The sequence below is a fragment of the Capricornis sumatraensis genome, chromosome 15 (assembly GCF_032405125.1).
Source record: "Capricornis sumatraensis isolate serow.1 chromosome 15, serow.2, whole genome shotgun sequence".
Taxonomy (NCBI): Eukaryota; Metazoa; Chordata; class Mammalia; order Artiodactyla; family Bovidae; genus Capricornis; species Capricornis sumatraensis.
The window spans coordinates 63,383,898-63,398,931 of NC_091083.1; the positions used below are offsets into that span (position 1 = coordinate 63,383,898).

At 47.5% G+C, this 15,034-nt stretch overlaps 1 protein-coding gene across 1 annotated transcript; it reads left to right on the top strand.

The window, feature by feature from the left end:
• The first annotated feature begins 540 nt into the window (after positions 1 to 540).
• SLC52A3 (solute carrier family 52 member 3) lies at positions 541 to 6,084 on the top strand. The gene is made up of 4 exons (XM_068987875.1): positions 541 to 1,107; positions 2,724 to 3,223; positions 4,929 to 5,052; positions 5,872 to 6,084. The coding sequence occupies exons 1-4, from the start codon at positions 541 to 543 to the stop codon at positions 6,082 to 6,084; spliced, it is 1,404 nt and encodes a 467-aa protein (XP_068843976.1).
• The last annotated feature ends 8,950 nt before the right edge of the window (positions 6,085 to 15,034 follow it).

Sequence of the window (15,034 nt, forward strand, 5' to 3'; positions counted from 1 at the left end):
TAGTTAACAGTGGACAATTATCAATAGGCCTGTGATCATACCCCAATAAGCATAATAGAATTTATGATTCTATTCGGTTACACAGACAATTAGGGTATTCTTTTAGGTGAGGGAGAGTCGAGGTACGAGCCCTGGGGCTCTTCCATGGGTGGGGGTTTCTGGTTTTCCAGTTGGTATTTCATTTCCAGAGATACTGGGCATATAGCTCAAAGTCCACAGTCTGGCCCAAGATGGAGCCTGTTCTGTCTGTTTCCTCCTTCAGTATCGAATTTTTCTTTTGTGGACTCTGGATTTAGGAGTCATGATGAGGAAAGCTTTCCCTGCTGAAAGGTTAGTTATAAAGGGATTTCCATGTTTTCTGCTAATAAAAAGCCAAGGTGTCCATGGAGAGGGGAGTAATAAGAGAAAACCCTGGGCCCAGAAGCACAGTCGTCTGCTATATGATGCACGTGACTTGGCTCACCTGATATTCTTCTCTGTCAAACACATTGCAGGCTGGTCTGCGGAGGGAGCTGCCTCCGGCCCAGGGCGGACGTCACCATGGCCTTCCTGATACACCTGCTGGTCTGCACGTTCGGGATGGGCTCCTGGGTGGCCATCAACGGGCTTTGGGTGGAGCTGCCCCTGCTGGTGGCAGAGCTCCCGGAGGGCTGGTATCTGCCCTCCTACCTCACAGTGATCATCCAGCTGGCCAACATCGGCCCCCTGCTGGTCACCCTGCTCCATCACTTCCGGCCTGGCTGCCTCTCCGAGGTGGCCGTTGTCTTCACCGTGCTGGGGGTGGGCACCATCGCCTGCACCCTCTTCGCCTTCCTCTGGAACGTCACTTCCTGGGTGCTGGGCAGCCGGCACAGCATCGCCTTCCTCGTGCTCACCTTCTTCCTGGCCCTGGTGGACTGCACCTCCTCTGTCACCTTCCTGCCCTTCATGAGCAGGCTGCCCACTTACTACCTCACCACCTTCTTTGTGGGCGAAGGACTCAGCGGCCTCCTGCCTGCACTGGTGGCTCTCGCCCAGGGCTCAGGTCTCACCACCTGCGTCAACGTCACGGAGATATCGGCCACCACCCTGAGCCCTGAGACCACTAGGAACGTGGACAGCCCACAGGTACCTGGCATCTCTCAGGGTCGTTGCAGCTCTGTCCTTGGTCACAAACAAGATCTTACCAAGGGCTGGTGTTCCCTAGATGTTGGGTGGACTTGTGTTCCTGACCCGACAGCACTTTCGATCACTTGGGGGCGCTGCTGAGACACATACATATCTAGGGTGGGGCTCCTCTGAAATCCTTGCGGTCAGGTGTACTTTGAAATCTGGAGTGTCAGATTGTAGAACACACTTACCCCACGTCTAAGACAGAGCCTGTGACACGGCAATGGGCACAGCGATGCCCACAGCCCACAGCCCAGGGCATTCATGCCCCACAGGCAGATGAGGGCTATAAACAGCTTCAAATCCAGTTCAAATGTTGCTGTCAACCAAGTCACGAAAACATTCTGACTTTCACAGCCTTTCGGATTTTAGAATTGCAGATAAGGGATTGTGAACGTGTCTTTATTGAAAATTCCCCAGCTGCCACTAATGTACAACCAAGGCGGAGAACCACAGATTTTAGACGTTGATAAATGTTTGGACGTTACCCCATGTGTTTACAGCATCAAACTTTCTCACTGGATATGGGACAATGTATATGTCTGATATTATCCAAACCACAGTGCAGCAATGGCTGCAAACCAGTGGCCTGGGCCACCATAACAGGCAAGATTTTTTTTTTTTTTTGAGAGTTTGAATTAGTTAATAACATTCAAATGTTTTGAAATTTCACATAAATCTAGATGCATGATATCTCTTGAAAACAGTCGCCACAGAGCGGCTTTGGATGGGGCTGTTCTTCTGTCTCAACCCAGCCCCATCTTTGAATATGCGTATTTTCGGTTGCCAGCCCTGGAGGGCATTGAGTGGGCGGAGCTGTAGCTTCTGTCCTGACACCTCCATGCTCTGTAAAGTGGGGACTGCACTGGCGCTGTCAGGGGACACACACAAGCTGATACAGACCCAGTGCTGGTGCGCAGTGAGCGAGTCAGTGTGAGGATATATTATCCTCACCATAGTAGCTGTGCGTATATTATCCATCACTTACATAATAATGATAATGCCTAGTATTTATTGTATACACACAGACCTCGGAGACAATTACAGATTTGGTTCCAGACCACCACGATAAAGCACACATCTCAGCTTAACGATAGTCACACTAACTTTTTGTGTGCCTATAAAAGTTATGTTTACGCTATATGTCATCTATTGAGTGTATAATAGCACTGTGTCTAAAAAAACAATGTACATAGCATAATTTTAAAATATTTTATTACTAAAAAGTGGTAACCATCTAGGAATTTCCTGGTGATCCAGAGTTTAGAACTCAGCTTCCACTTTAGGGGATCTAGGTTCAATCCCTGGTTAGGCAATGAAGAGCCCACAAGCTGCGTGGGGCAGCCAAAAAAAAGTCAACTATCATCTGAGCCTTCAGTGAGTCATAATCTTTTTGCTAATGGAGGGTTTGAAATAATTCAAGAATTACCAAAATGTGACCCAGAGGCAGGAAGTGAGCAAATGCTGTTGGAAAAAGTACCAATAGCCTTGCTCGACATAGGGTTGCCACAAACCTTCAGTTTGTAAAAAAAATCACCCAGGGATCTGACTGGCCCTGGTTTTGTCTTTCCCAGGGAGCTAGCAGCACTTTGGCGTCTGAGCTCGCTGGGCGAGCACCCTCCGTGACCCACCTGGAAAGCCGTTACCTGCCCGCCAACTTCTCGCCCTTGGTCTTCTTCCTCCTGCTCTCCTTCATGATGGCCTGCTGCTTCGTGGCCTTCTTTTTCCTCCAGCGTCAACCCAAGCGCTGGGAAGCCTCCATAGAAGACCTCCTCACCTCTCAGGTCACCCTCAACTCCATCCGGCCGCAGGAAGGGAAGGACCTGGGTCCCCCAGAGGAGAGCGGCAAGGCCCAGGGCGCTCCGGAGGAGAAGACGGCCCCCCGGCACCTGGCCCCGCTGGCGTTCATCTACGTCCTGGTGGCCTTCGTGAACGCGCTCACCAACGGCGTGCTGCCCTCGGTGCAGACCTACTCCTGCCTGTCCTACGGGCCTGTGGCCTACCACCTGTCTGCCACCCTCAGCTCCATGGCCAGCCCTCTCACCTGCTTCCTCTGCGTTTTTCTGCCTAACAGGTCTGCCCGCACCCGGCCCTGGAGAGCTCGGGTTGGGGGTGCACTTCGTGTCAGAACCCAGAATCCACCGCGCCTACCTATCAGGCTGGAGGTGGGATAGTTAAGAACACGGTGTCTGGGGCTCAACTGCCTGGGTTCAAGTCCCGGCTCTGCCACTTGCAAGCTCTGTGATACTAGACACCTCTCTGGGCCTCAGGAATCTAATCTGGAAAATGGGGATAATAATAGCTCTTCTTAGGTTGCTGGGGGCTAATTGTGTCAAGCTTTTAGAGCAGTGAGTGCCTGGTGCAGGTCAGGTCTCCGTTCACCACCACTGGCCCAGGAGGAGGAATCAGCAGGCTGGAAGCGAGGCTCCTATTTACAAATACAAACCCTGAGGCTCGGAGAAAGCATTTGCTCTGGTCTAATTCCCAGGATTTGAGTCCTGCCCTCCTGCCTCCAGTCCACGCTAGCCCTCTTACAGCTGTAATTCTAGAAGAATGGCTGGGCAAATTGATAAAATGCAAATTGAGTCAGCCTAGATTGAGGCCTGGGGTTCCAAATTTTAATAAGCAGCTTAAGTGGTTCTGATGCAGGGGCTTCAGACCTCCACAGGAGAAACACCCACCTTGGGGTCATGAAATTTTAGGTCCCCCCTGCCTCCCACCTGCTCCTCTGCCCTGCCTGTCCTTACTGCCTCTCAGCCCTGCCCATCCCCACCTGCCATCCCCACCTCCCCTAGTCCTGTTCACCCCACCCCCACCCCCTGCCAGGGAAGGAGGGATCATGAGGATGGGAGAGCTGGACAGATGTCAGTTTTCCAGAAAGCTGAGTTTTCTCCCTTGGGTTTGAAAACTGTGGAGCGAAGCTGGAGATCTCTGAAGGAACAGACCAGAGACTGCAGATCTGTGGACTCTGAGATGCCCAGAATGTTAGAAATATAGAATCTGAGAGTCCAGGAATCCAAGAATCCTGAGACAGAAAGTGTCCTTAGAGGTAGGCAGCCCTCCACTCTAACCTGTCAGTGTGGATGGGGAGATCCCGGGGAAAAGGCCTCAAATGAAGGATGATGTCCAGACCAAGGGCTACATGGAAGGCTACCAGTGCCTCTGAGCTGGCTACCAGGGCCCCCGGATCATGTGAATCTCATCTTGTGGACCAGGGAGCTGAGGCTGGAGGGAGGAAGGGTCACCCAAGGCTGCACAGTACACGCTACAGTCACGGTGCCATGATCCAAGCCTCCCACTCATCTGCCCAACTTCCTAGAGTGGGTGCGAGGTGTTGCAGGAGGAAATAGCAACAGATGGTACCAGGTGGGCCCACAACCAGGGCCAGGCCCTACACACTCTGCTCCCCTGCATTCTCCCAGCCACATAAGACTCATCTCACAGGTGAAGAAACTGAGGCTTAGGGCCCAGTCTTGCAGGAAGAACTGAGATTTGAACCAGGCTTGTATAGCCCCAGAATCTGTTTGGTTTCTCCCACTGGGATGCTGGGCTCTGCTGTTAATTCTCAGGATGACTTGTGCCAGTCTTGATCTCAGAAACCTCACTGATGCACTTGAACTGGGTAGCCTGGAAGTTTCCCCATGGGTCTAACCTCTAAACCTGGAGAAGCTGACCACTCCATGTGGCCCCCTGGAGCTCGGGCCGGGTGGGGGAGTAGGGGCAAATGTTCAGGCTTCTCACTCCTCCAATCACGCCCCATCCCCCCAACTCTGTCCTAGGTCTCTGCCGTTCCTGGGAGTCCTCACAGTGCTCGGGACCAGCTTCGGAGCCTATAACATGGCCATGGCTGTGATGAGCCCCTGCCCCCTCATGCAGGGCCACTGGGGCGGAGAAGTCCTCATCGTGAGTGCCTGGACTGTGGCGCTATCCCCCTCCCACCTCTACCTAGCCAAGGCCTAGGAGACCCAGAGTATAGCTCCTTCTATTGGCCAAGTGCTTTGTGGTTACTTGCTCAGGAAGCCCAAGGTGGGTGTGGGGAGGAGGCGGGATGCTCTTATTGGGGAACAGAGGCTTCAGAAGGTTAGTTGGCAGGTCCAAGGTGACAGTCCAGACTCTCCCATGAACGCCACACTGCACTACGTGTATGGCAGCAGTAGCTTTCTCCCAGTTGCCCCTGACTTGATCATGCTGCGCTGTGCTTAGTTGCTCAGCCGTGTCTGACTCTTTGTGACTCCATGAACTGTAGCCCACCAGGCTCCCCTGTCCATGGGGATTCTTCAGGCAACTTTGGGTTGCCATCCCCTCCTCCAGGGGATCTTCCCAACCCAGAACTCAAAACCAGGCCTCCCCATTGCAGGTGGATTCTTTTACTGTCTGACCCACCAGGGAAGCCCAAGAATACTGGAGTGGGTAGCCTATCCCTTCTCTAAGGGATCTTCCCTACCCAGGAGTCGAACTGGGTTCTCTTGCATTGCAGGTGGATTCTTTACCAGCTGAGCTACCAGGGAAGTCCTGACTTGATCATGGGGGACGGAAAGCCATTGGGTTCTCCTTTATCCTTGGGGAGGTCAACTCAGGGGGCCCCATTAGCTCTCCTTGCACTTAGAGGCTATTCCATGGGGTTCTCTTAGCCATGTTAGGTCACCCTAGAAGTGCCCTTTGCCCCTGGGGCTCACCCCAAAGTCACCTTCACTCAGCATCTCTCCCAACGTGTCTCTGCAGGTGGCTTCTTGGGTGCTGTTCACTGGCTGTCTGAGCTACGTCAAGGTGATGCTGGGTGTGATCCTGCGCGACCACAGCCGCAGCGCCCTCCTGTGGTGCGGGGCGGCGGTGCAGCTGGGCTCGCTCCTGGGAGCGGTTGTCATGTTCCCGCTGGTCAACGTGTTGACGCTCTTCTCATCCGCTGACTTCTGCAGCCTGCACTGCTCCGCCTAAACCAGCTGAAGGGACGTGATCCATCATAAGGCCCCGCCCTCATTACTAACTCCTGAAAACTGGGACACCTCGAGGCAAGGTGTGTGCCCAAGGTCACAGAGCCAGTGGTAGACTGCAGGGAGGCAGAGCCTGAGTACTTCTGTGTTCACCACAAACTCCTCTCAGGAAAGGTGGGGAGTGGTATGGGCCTCCCAGGGGACATGGAAATGCAAAGCACAGCCCACCCCAACTCTGTCACAGTGCCTGCAGTGCTAGCTTCTCAGATCTCGTTTTAGCTCTTGAGAGATGACTGTGAGAAATGAACTATTTTCTGCCATATCAATAAACAGAGGATATCACAGCCTCCAACGATTGCAGGTGTCCAACATGAGCCAGTGAGCCCTGAGGAAACTCAGGATATGAAAACACAGGATACTGGCCCCAGATAGCTGAGGTGCATATCAGAGGGATGGTTTCAGTGAGCCCAGACTCATGCTAAATACATAGAAAAGCGCTGAATTGCTTAACTTGCAGTTTCTGGTTTTCTTTCACTAACAGTAATCTATTGATGCTTCCGCTACCTGCCCTTTGTGGCAGAACTCCTATACCCTAGCTCCTCCCCTAACCTCAGAGCAGTTCTCTCGGGGTTACTTGAGATGCTGCCTCCCAGGCTTGAAGTCCTAAAAATTCCCGCTGAATAAAACATAACTTTTAGATCGTGAATATTTTTCATGTTGACAACGGTTCTGCAGCACCCAGCTGGATGGTGTTAGAAGGGGAACAGCTGGGAGGGTGAGTTGCTTGTTATAAGCCATGTGACCGTGGGAAAGTCACTTGATTGCTCTACGCCTCTGTTTCCTCTTCCACAAAATGGGAATTATTAGCACCTATGTCATAGGTTTGGCACAGGGATAAAAGGGAGAAGCACCCAGCATGTCTTGATCTGATGACCAAGGGTAATAACAGGAGTGACAATCAACAAAGCCTAGAAGTGGCTAGAAGGGTTAAGAGATGTCCCCTTCTCCATATCCTTTCCACCCTTGTTCTCATAGAGAAGCTTCTAGAAGCCAGATGGCTAATGGTGGACTCTCTCAGGCATCTTGGTGTCCCAGTATGGAGGAACATTGTACCTCACCTACCCCTTCTTATTACCCCTGCTGACCCAGGAAGTCTCGCTCCTTGGAGCGTAAATGACCTCCTAAGAGGCAGAAGGAGAGGTGTGGGGTGGAGGGGCCACAGCAAGACTCTGAACATGAGTTCCCCCACCCCATTCACTGGCTGACTCTGAACTGGAGGCAGTCCTCTGAACTGGAGGGAGGAGTAGAATGGGGAGGAGTGTGTTAGCTACCTGATAGTTTTGGGGTTTTATCTTTTTTAAAATAAATAAATAAATAAAGATATTCCTTGTTTTTACACTAAGGTCATCCTTTCAGAGAAAGTCCAACATGAATGCCAGAAAAAATGTTTCAATATAATCAGCTTTCAGTTGGTTCTAAAGTGAAGGCTGAGCTCAGGAATAAACAGAATCAAGGGCTTAGAGAAGGTCTGATCCTGGGACTTCTTTGCTTCACAGGTTTGTTCTGTTTGCTTACCACCACCCCTCCTTTTAATTTTGAACAGATAATATAAAGTCACATATTTCAAAAATCATAACATATAAAATGATATTTAGCAAAAAAGAAATTCCATCCCTCTGCACTTCCCGCTCTGTCCAGTTCCTCTTAACACATACACGAGCACTTTTATCAGTTCCTTGCTTATTCTTCCAGAGATTATGCAAATGTAAACAAATTCAAATATGGTCTTTTTACATAAAGAGTAGTAACTCACTGTGTACTCTGCACTTTCGCGCAACAGTGAAAATGTAGTCTTCTCATTCTTTGTCATGACTGCATAGTATTCCACTGTGTGGAGCTGCCAGATTTGTTTCAACCAGCTCTCTGTAGAGAGGCATTTGAAGGTGTTGGAGACAAAATTTTAAAAATCTCCCACCAAATCCAAAAACCTCCCACAAAAGCAGAAAACATAGAAAATTGACTATTGAATATATGTTCAATGTGATTGTGGTACATATCATGGACAGTCTGCTAAAGAGACCTCAGAGGTGGAAAGAAACTCCACCCTTTTATAAAGCCCAGCAGACACAACCTGTTAACATTACATCCAGGTTCTCAAATGACAACTTGTCCTCAAGAAAGAGAGCTAGATGGTACAGTTGGTCATCCTGAACTCAGCTGGCATGTGGGCTGGCTGGCTGTTAGCTAATTGTCCTCGTCCACAGGAAAGAAGAATCCGTATCTTTCTATGAAGGTGGCATTGCAACTTGGAGCCAAACCTTGAAGTTAAGCTCCTCACCTTGCCCAGAGTGTGGGTGAAGGGGGCGTGGCTTCCTGATATTTACATTGCAAACAGAAGGTTCCTCCATCCTTGAGAAAAACATTCCTGGATAGAAAAACTGACAAGAGGCTTGTTCAGCTTTTTAAAAAGACTCATATACAAGGGAAAAGGATCCGAGAAAAAATTTACAAGTTTTCTAAAGTAAATGCCCTAAGGATGTCTCTTTCTCTTTTTGGTGCCAGGAAGAAATGCTTTTATTTGTATTTGCCCTTCCAAGGGCGTTTGGATTGTTTCTAGTCATTCCACCCACAAAAGATACTGCAGTGGATGATGAGCACAAAGACCATCTCTCTGTACTGACATGGGAAGACGCTCCAAGATTAATCACACACACAGGAAGCAGATGCAGAAGAGCGGGTAGCCTGCGGTGCTAGCCACGCTAGAACATTCTGTCAAGGATGAGGTGGGAGGGCAGCAACTTGGTATGGAAAAGGCACCTCCATCTGACGGTCCTCCCTGTCGTTTCGCTTCCACCCACCTCCTTGGGAGTCCTGTGACCTTGACAGCCTTTAAGTTACCTTGCACAAGTCAGCTCTCCTTGGTCTCTTCCTCTGTACAATGGGGACAATAAAAACCCCGCTCTTTCAGGGTTCTGGTGAGGATTAATTACCTTCATACCTGCAAACAGTGAGCGCTCAATCATTTTCATTAAAAGCTTCCACTTTGTGAGAATACCTGCTCTAGACCCTGAATGCCCCTTAACCTCAGGCCTGCCCTGCAAGTCTGACCCAAGTCACATGATGTCTTTATGGTCCAACCAAGGGCATTTCCCGGAAGAATGAGATCAGGACTCTGGACTCTGCCTAGGGTTGGCTGCGGGTGGGTATCCCTGAGGATACCCCCTGATAGAATTAAGGTTATAGATCTTAAATAGGGTAGTTACTTTGGATTACTTGCATGGGCCCAATCTAATCACATAAGTCTTTAAAAAACAGAGAATCAGAAGAGATTCAGTGGGGACTCACATGGTGGTTCAGTGGCTGGGACTCTGCACTCCCAATTCAGGGGGCCCCAGTTCCATCCCTGGTCAGGGAACTAGATCTCACAGTCTGTAACTGAGTTCACATGTCATAACTGAAAAAAAAAAAGAAGAAGAAAAGAAAAAAAAAATCCCACATGTCACAACGAAGGTTGAAGATCCTACAAGCCACAATGAAGACCTGGTGCAACCAAATAAATAAATAAAAATAAACATTAAAAAAGAAGAAAGTCAGTGAAAGAAATAAGAAATATACAACATCATACACTTCAATAGCAAAAAAAAAAAAACCCCAAACAACCCTATTAAGAATGGACACAGGAACTAAAAATATGTTTTCCCGAAAAAGACACACAAAAGGCAAAAAAAAAAAACCCCAAAAAACTATATTATACGCTTGAACGTCAATAAAAGAGTGGATCTGAAGTATTGTCACCACACACAAAATAGTAACTATTGGAGGTGACAATGTGTTAACTAACCTTATGGAGGTTACAATATATACGTGTATCAAGTCATCACAGTCATACACCTTACACTCACACAGTGTTGTGTGTCAATTGTATCTCATTACAGCTGGAGAGAGAAAGGGAGGAAGGGGGAAGGGGGAAGGAAGGATGGAGGGGAGGGAAGAGAAAGGAAAATAAAAGAAAAAAGGAAAGAGGGAGAAAAAAAAAGGAGGAGGAAGCAGGGAAAGAAGGAAGGAAGAGAAAGGAAAAAAATAAAGACCTGGCAGAAGTCAGAGAGATGCCAAGTGTCTTGGGTCTGAGATTCAGGAAAAACCTATATGCAAAGACCAAGAAGAGAGGCCCCGAGGAACCAAGTACAGCCCTGGCTGACAGCCATCAAGGAAGCAGGAAGCCGTGACCACAAGGAACTTGATTCTGCTGACAACCTGAATGAGTACGGAAATGGATTCTTCTCCTGTGTAAGGACACAGCCCTGTGGACACCGCGATTTAGCTCTATGAGACCTGTGTCCAACTTCTCACTTAAGAGTTGTGAGATAATAAATTGGCATCACTTTAAGCTGCTGCTTGAGGTAACCAAGCAGCAACAGAAAACAGGTCCAGTGGTGTGCCCTCTTGCATCCTCACAAACTCTTTAAGTTTATAAGGGGCATGACGTGTGTTATGACAGCCTTTATAAAACAGCCCCCAGAATCCGACATCACACGGCAGATGTGGAAGCAGAGGTCCAGATGGCGGAATGAATGAGCCAGTTCCCCAGAAAATGGGCTGCAAAGTCAGGGCACAGACCCTGGCTCTGAATCCAGGGTTCTTTCTAATGAGCTGTTGGCTTAACTACTGAGGTATCATACTTCAGATTTATCCTGGAGGAAGGTGGTCCCAAGAACTTGGAAACATAAAATCAGGACTGCTCTGAAGAGAGACCTGTGGAGTCAACTAAAATGGGGTTGATCATCACTGGAATCCCCGAAAAGGAAGTGCCCAGCCCCCCACAGTGTCCACCACAATGACCTAAAAGCTTCCCACTGCCGCCCTTCCTGGTGGGCCAGATGCCAGGGCACAGGGCCATTCCTGCGGTCACCTGCCACAGGCCTCCCCATGCCCTGGGCTCTTCCTGAGCCTTTACTGATTTAATTCTCACAGAAGCACTATGACGTACTTCCTGTTATTATCAGTTCTATTTTGCAAATGAAGAAACTGAGGCACAGAAAGTTTAAGTATCTTATGTGACGTCACATAGCCAGTGAGTGGGGGAACCGATGCTTGGACCCAGAATGCCTAGGCTCTGTATTACATGCTCTTTCTGCGTCAGACACGAGTCTCAAAGCATGTGAACCAGACAGGAAAACCCTGGCTTCAGACAAGGACAGTGGGCCACAGAGAGATACAGCTCCTTCTCGGTTCATTGTCATTATCATCTGGTTTGAAATAGAAACAGAAAACTCCAGTCCACCCCTTGGCCCCAACTCTATCACTCCACAGGACACACACACACACACACAGACTCCTCCGGAACTGAAATGAAGAGACGAGGAATTAGTGCTTTTGTAGGCAGAATGTGCAGAGACTAGTGCTATCCCTTTAAGAATGAGTAGCTGAGGCACTGGAACTTGCCAGAGTTGTGTATCAAGTACATCAAGTTGTGTATCATGTATTATAATTCTGGTTTTGCAATGGCATGGTCTTTCCTGATTCACTTCATGATGTTTATAGAGGTAAAACCTGGGGGAAGACGTGAGACATACAGAAAACATAAAGCAAAATGCCAGATGTAACTGTAGTTCTGACTGGACAAAAATACCACGCTCTAACAGGAGACACATTCTAGATTCAAAGAGACAGATAGGTTGAGAGTTAAAGGATGAATATATATATCATGCAAACAGCGATATCAGAGGGTTACTCCATCAGGATGATATAAAAACTATAAACATATATGCACCCAAAATATGTGAATATATAACAACAGAGCCCAAAAATATATGAAGCAAAAATGGACGGAATTAAAAGGAGAAATAGACGATTCAATAATAATAAGTGGGCCCTTTAATATCCCACTTTCAATAATGGATAGAACAACTAGGCAGAAGATCAACAAAGAAATAGAAGACTTGGGCAACACTATAAACCACTAGATCTAAAAGACATTTGTAGAATATTCCACCCCAAAACAGGAGAATACATTTTTCTCAAATGCACATGGGAAATTCTCTAGGATAGACAATATGTCAGGCTACAAAATGAATCTCCATAAATTTTAAAAGATTGAGATCACACAAATAGCTCTTTTTACCACCAACTCTAAGAAGTCTGTGGAATGGTTCCACATGAAGATTTAGCCAGAGGATTTCATGGTGGTTGTTTGAAAGCTGGAAGCTTCTAGAAAAGTTTAGGGCCTCTATCTAAGCATTACCTCATGTCACCCTACAGTTAGCATTAACTTAGTTAACACTTGAGAAGCACTTACAAGTGTGCCTGGCATGTAGTAAGCATGTGATAAATTTTAGATGTTATAAGTCTCACAATAATATTATGGGGCAAGCTTCAATATTTCCCCGATTTTATAGGTGAGGAGATAGAGACTCACAGATGCACAGTAAGTTGCCTGAGGTCACACAGCAAATAAGCAGGGGTCCCAGATTAGAAGTTAGTTAGACTTCAAAGCCCCATGCAAATGCAGAGGGGCAGGTCTCAAGACTTTCATCACCATGTTATTTTCAGTAGCTTAAAACTGGAAACTGCAGAGGTCCACCAACAAAGCTGTTCTGTAACCCGGCACACCCAATCAGGCAGTGCTTTGCGCTGGTTACCAGAAACGAGGCCACCCTGTATGTAGGGACATGGAACCATCCCCAGGGCATTTTGTTCAGTAAAAAGAACATCTGAAGAAAAGTTCCATAGCCCACAGGAAGCAAAGTCAAATCTTCTGTAAAATCTAAGTTCGTATGTGTGTGTGACCTAGGAAGGCTCCTGTGAACAAATGAAGGTGATTTAAACAATAGGATCTATTTATAGAATGCTTCCTTTCTTTAGACTGTTCTTTTTGTAGAGTTTTGAAATAACACATGCTCAAAAAAAAAAAAATTCAGAGTACAGCAAATTGTCAAGAAGAAAAAAGGAATCATCAGAAATCACTTCCTCTAGAATTAATTAGGCTAACATTTTGGTGTCTATCTTTTCAAGTCCTCTTTCTGTGTGACTGACTGAGAGTGTGTGTGAGTGTGTATGTGTGTATATATATGTGTGTGTGTGTATATATATATATATATATATATATGGTTTTTCCAGTAGTCATGTATGGATGTGAGAGTTGGACTATAAAGAAAACTAAGAGCCGAAGAGTTGATGCTTTTGAACTGTGGGGCTGGAGAAGACTCTTGAGAGTTCCTTGGACTGCAAGGAGATCCAACCAGTTCACCCTAAAGGAAATCAGTCCTGAATATTCATTGGAAGGACTGATGCTGAAGCTGAAACTCCAACACTTTGGTCATCTGATGCGAGGAACTGACTCATTGGAAAAGACCCTGATGCTGGGAAAGACTGAAGGCAGGAGGAGAGGGGGACAACAGAGTTTGAGATGGTTGGATGGCATCACCAACTCGATGGACATGAGTTTGAGCAAGCTCCGGGAGTTGGTGTTGGACTGGGAAGCCTGGCTTGCTGCAGTCCATGGGGCTGCAAAGAGTCGGACACAACTGAGCAACTGAACTGAAATTATATATATATAATATGCTTACATATGGAGAAACATACATATACAAATCTCTGGAGCAGGAACTGGCAACCCACTCCAGTATTCTAGCCTGGAGAATTTCATGGAGAGAGGAGCCTGGCAGACTACAGTCCATGGTGTCCCAAAGAGTTGGACACGCACACATACACAAATATGAGAATTCCATTGTGTAACAAAATGTGCCCTACATTATAAAAGCTTAATAAACAGAGAAGTGTATTTCTCTATCACATTAAATCTGGGTTCCAGGCAGAGTGTTGTTCCACAATCATCACGGTTTCAGCCTCCTATTTTTTTGCTGTATTACTCACAACCTGTGGCCTCTCTTCAAATGGGTAGCATGACCATCAAGTGTGTGGGCTCTGGTCCTAGACTTCCTGGTCTCAAGTCCAGGCTCTACTGTCTACTAGCTCCGTGATCTTGAGTCACTTAACTTCTCAGCTCCTCAGTTTACTCATCTATCATAATGCTACTTCATAGCATTATTAGGAGGATGATGTGAATAAATGCAGATAAAGGTCTCAGAACAGTGCCTGCTCAATAAATGTTAGCTGTTTTTATTATGTAACTTCAGAAAGGCAACCATGTGTCCAGAAAGAGAGAGAGGGAAGGGAGGATGCCTACCCTGTACACAGGGTGGGTGGTTCTGCCTGGACATGAGCCCAGCTGTAAGCAAGATGCTGGGGGCGTGGACAGAATCCCACACATCTGAGCGAGAGCGAATCTAAAATTATAGTGTGCAAACCAATGCAATGGCTACCACACTCTGCCACTCTTTATGTTCAGTGTATTTATTACTGCAAAGGACTCTATTCAGAAAACTGCCAATGCCTTATTTCACCAGAGATTGAAAGGATTTTTCAGTGTTTTTTAAAAAATGTGTTTACTTTCAATTTTCTCCTCACCCACGTTAAATGCTCTCCCCCGCAGTAACTATCGTTTCAAAATGATAAGGGCTAGAATAAATGCTAGGGACTTTCCGAAGGTTGTTGAGCTGATAGTTGGGGAAGCCAGAGAGAGACTCCACCTTGAGGACTCACAGTTCAGTGCTCTTTCTTCTTCGATCCGAGCCCTGGGGGACAGCCATGACATTCTCCCACGGACCCCCGACCTCCGCTCCAGCTCCTTCCTGAGTGGAGGGGAGGGCAAGTCCACATGTAGAACTTGAACATACTCTGGAAGGGTGTTTGGAGTGAGGAGAAAGGGGAGATGGATTCGAATCCTACCCAGCTTCACAGCTAGCTCTGTGTGACCTCCCTGAGGTTGCTGCATGAAGGTGGCACTATAGAGGTTGACACCTACGTCGACCTATGTGTAGGTGCACACAGTAAGAGCTGCAGAATTTATTCCCTTCCCGCCATGTAGACAGGGAACTCTGGATGCAATGCAGCTT

Bases quoted from the DNA above. Each gene is read 5' to 3' on its own strand.
- SLC52A3 (XM_068987875.1), top strand. From the start codon at position 541: ATGGCCTTCCTGATACACCTGCTGGTCTGCACGTTCGGGATGGGCTCC. The intron at 1,108-2,723 runs GTACCTGGCATC...TGTCTTTCCCAG, and splicing joins GGAACGTGGACAGCCCACAG to GGAGCTAGCAGCACTTTGGC. The intron at 3,224-4,928 runs GTCTGCCCGCAC...ACTCTGTCCTAG, and splicing joins TGCGTTTTTCTGCCTAACAG to GTCTCTGCCGTTCCTGGGAG.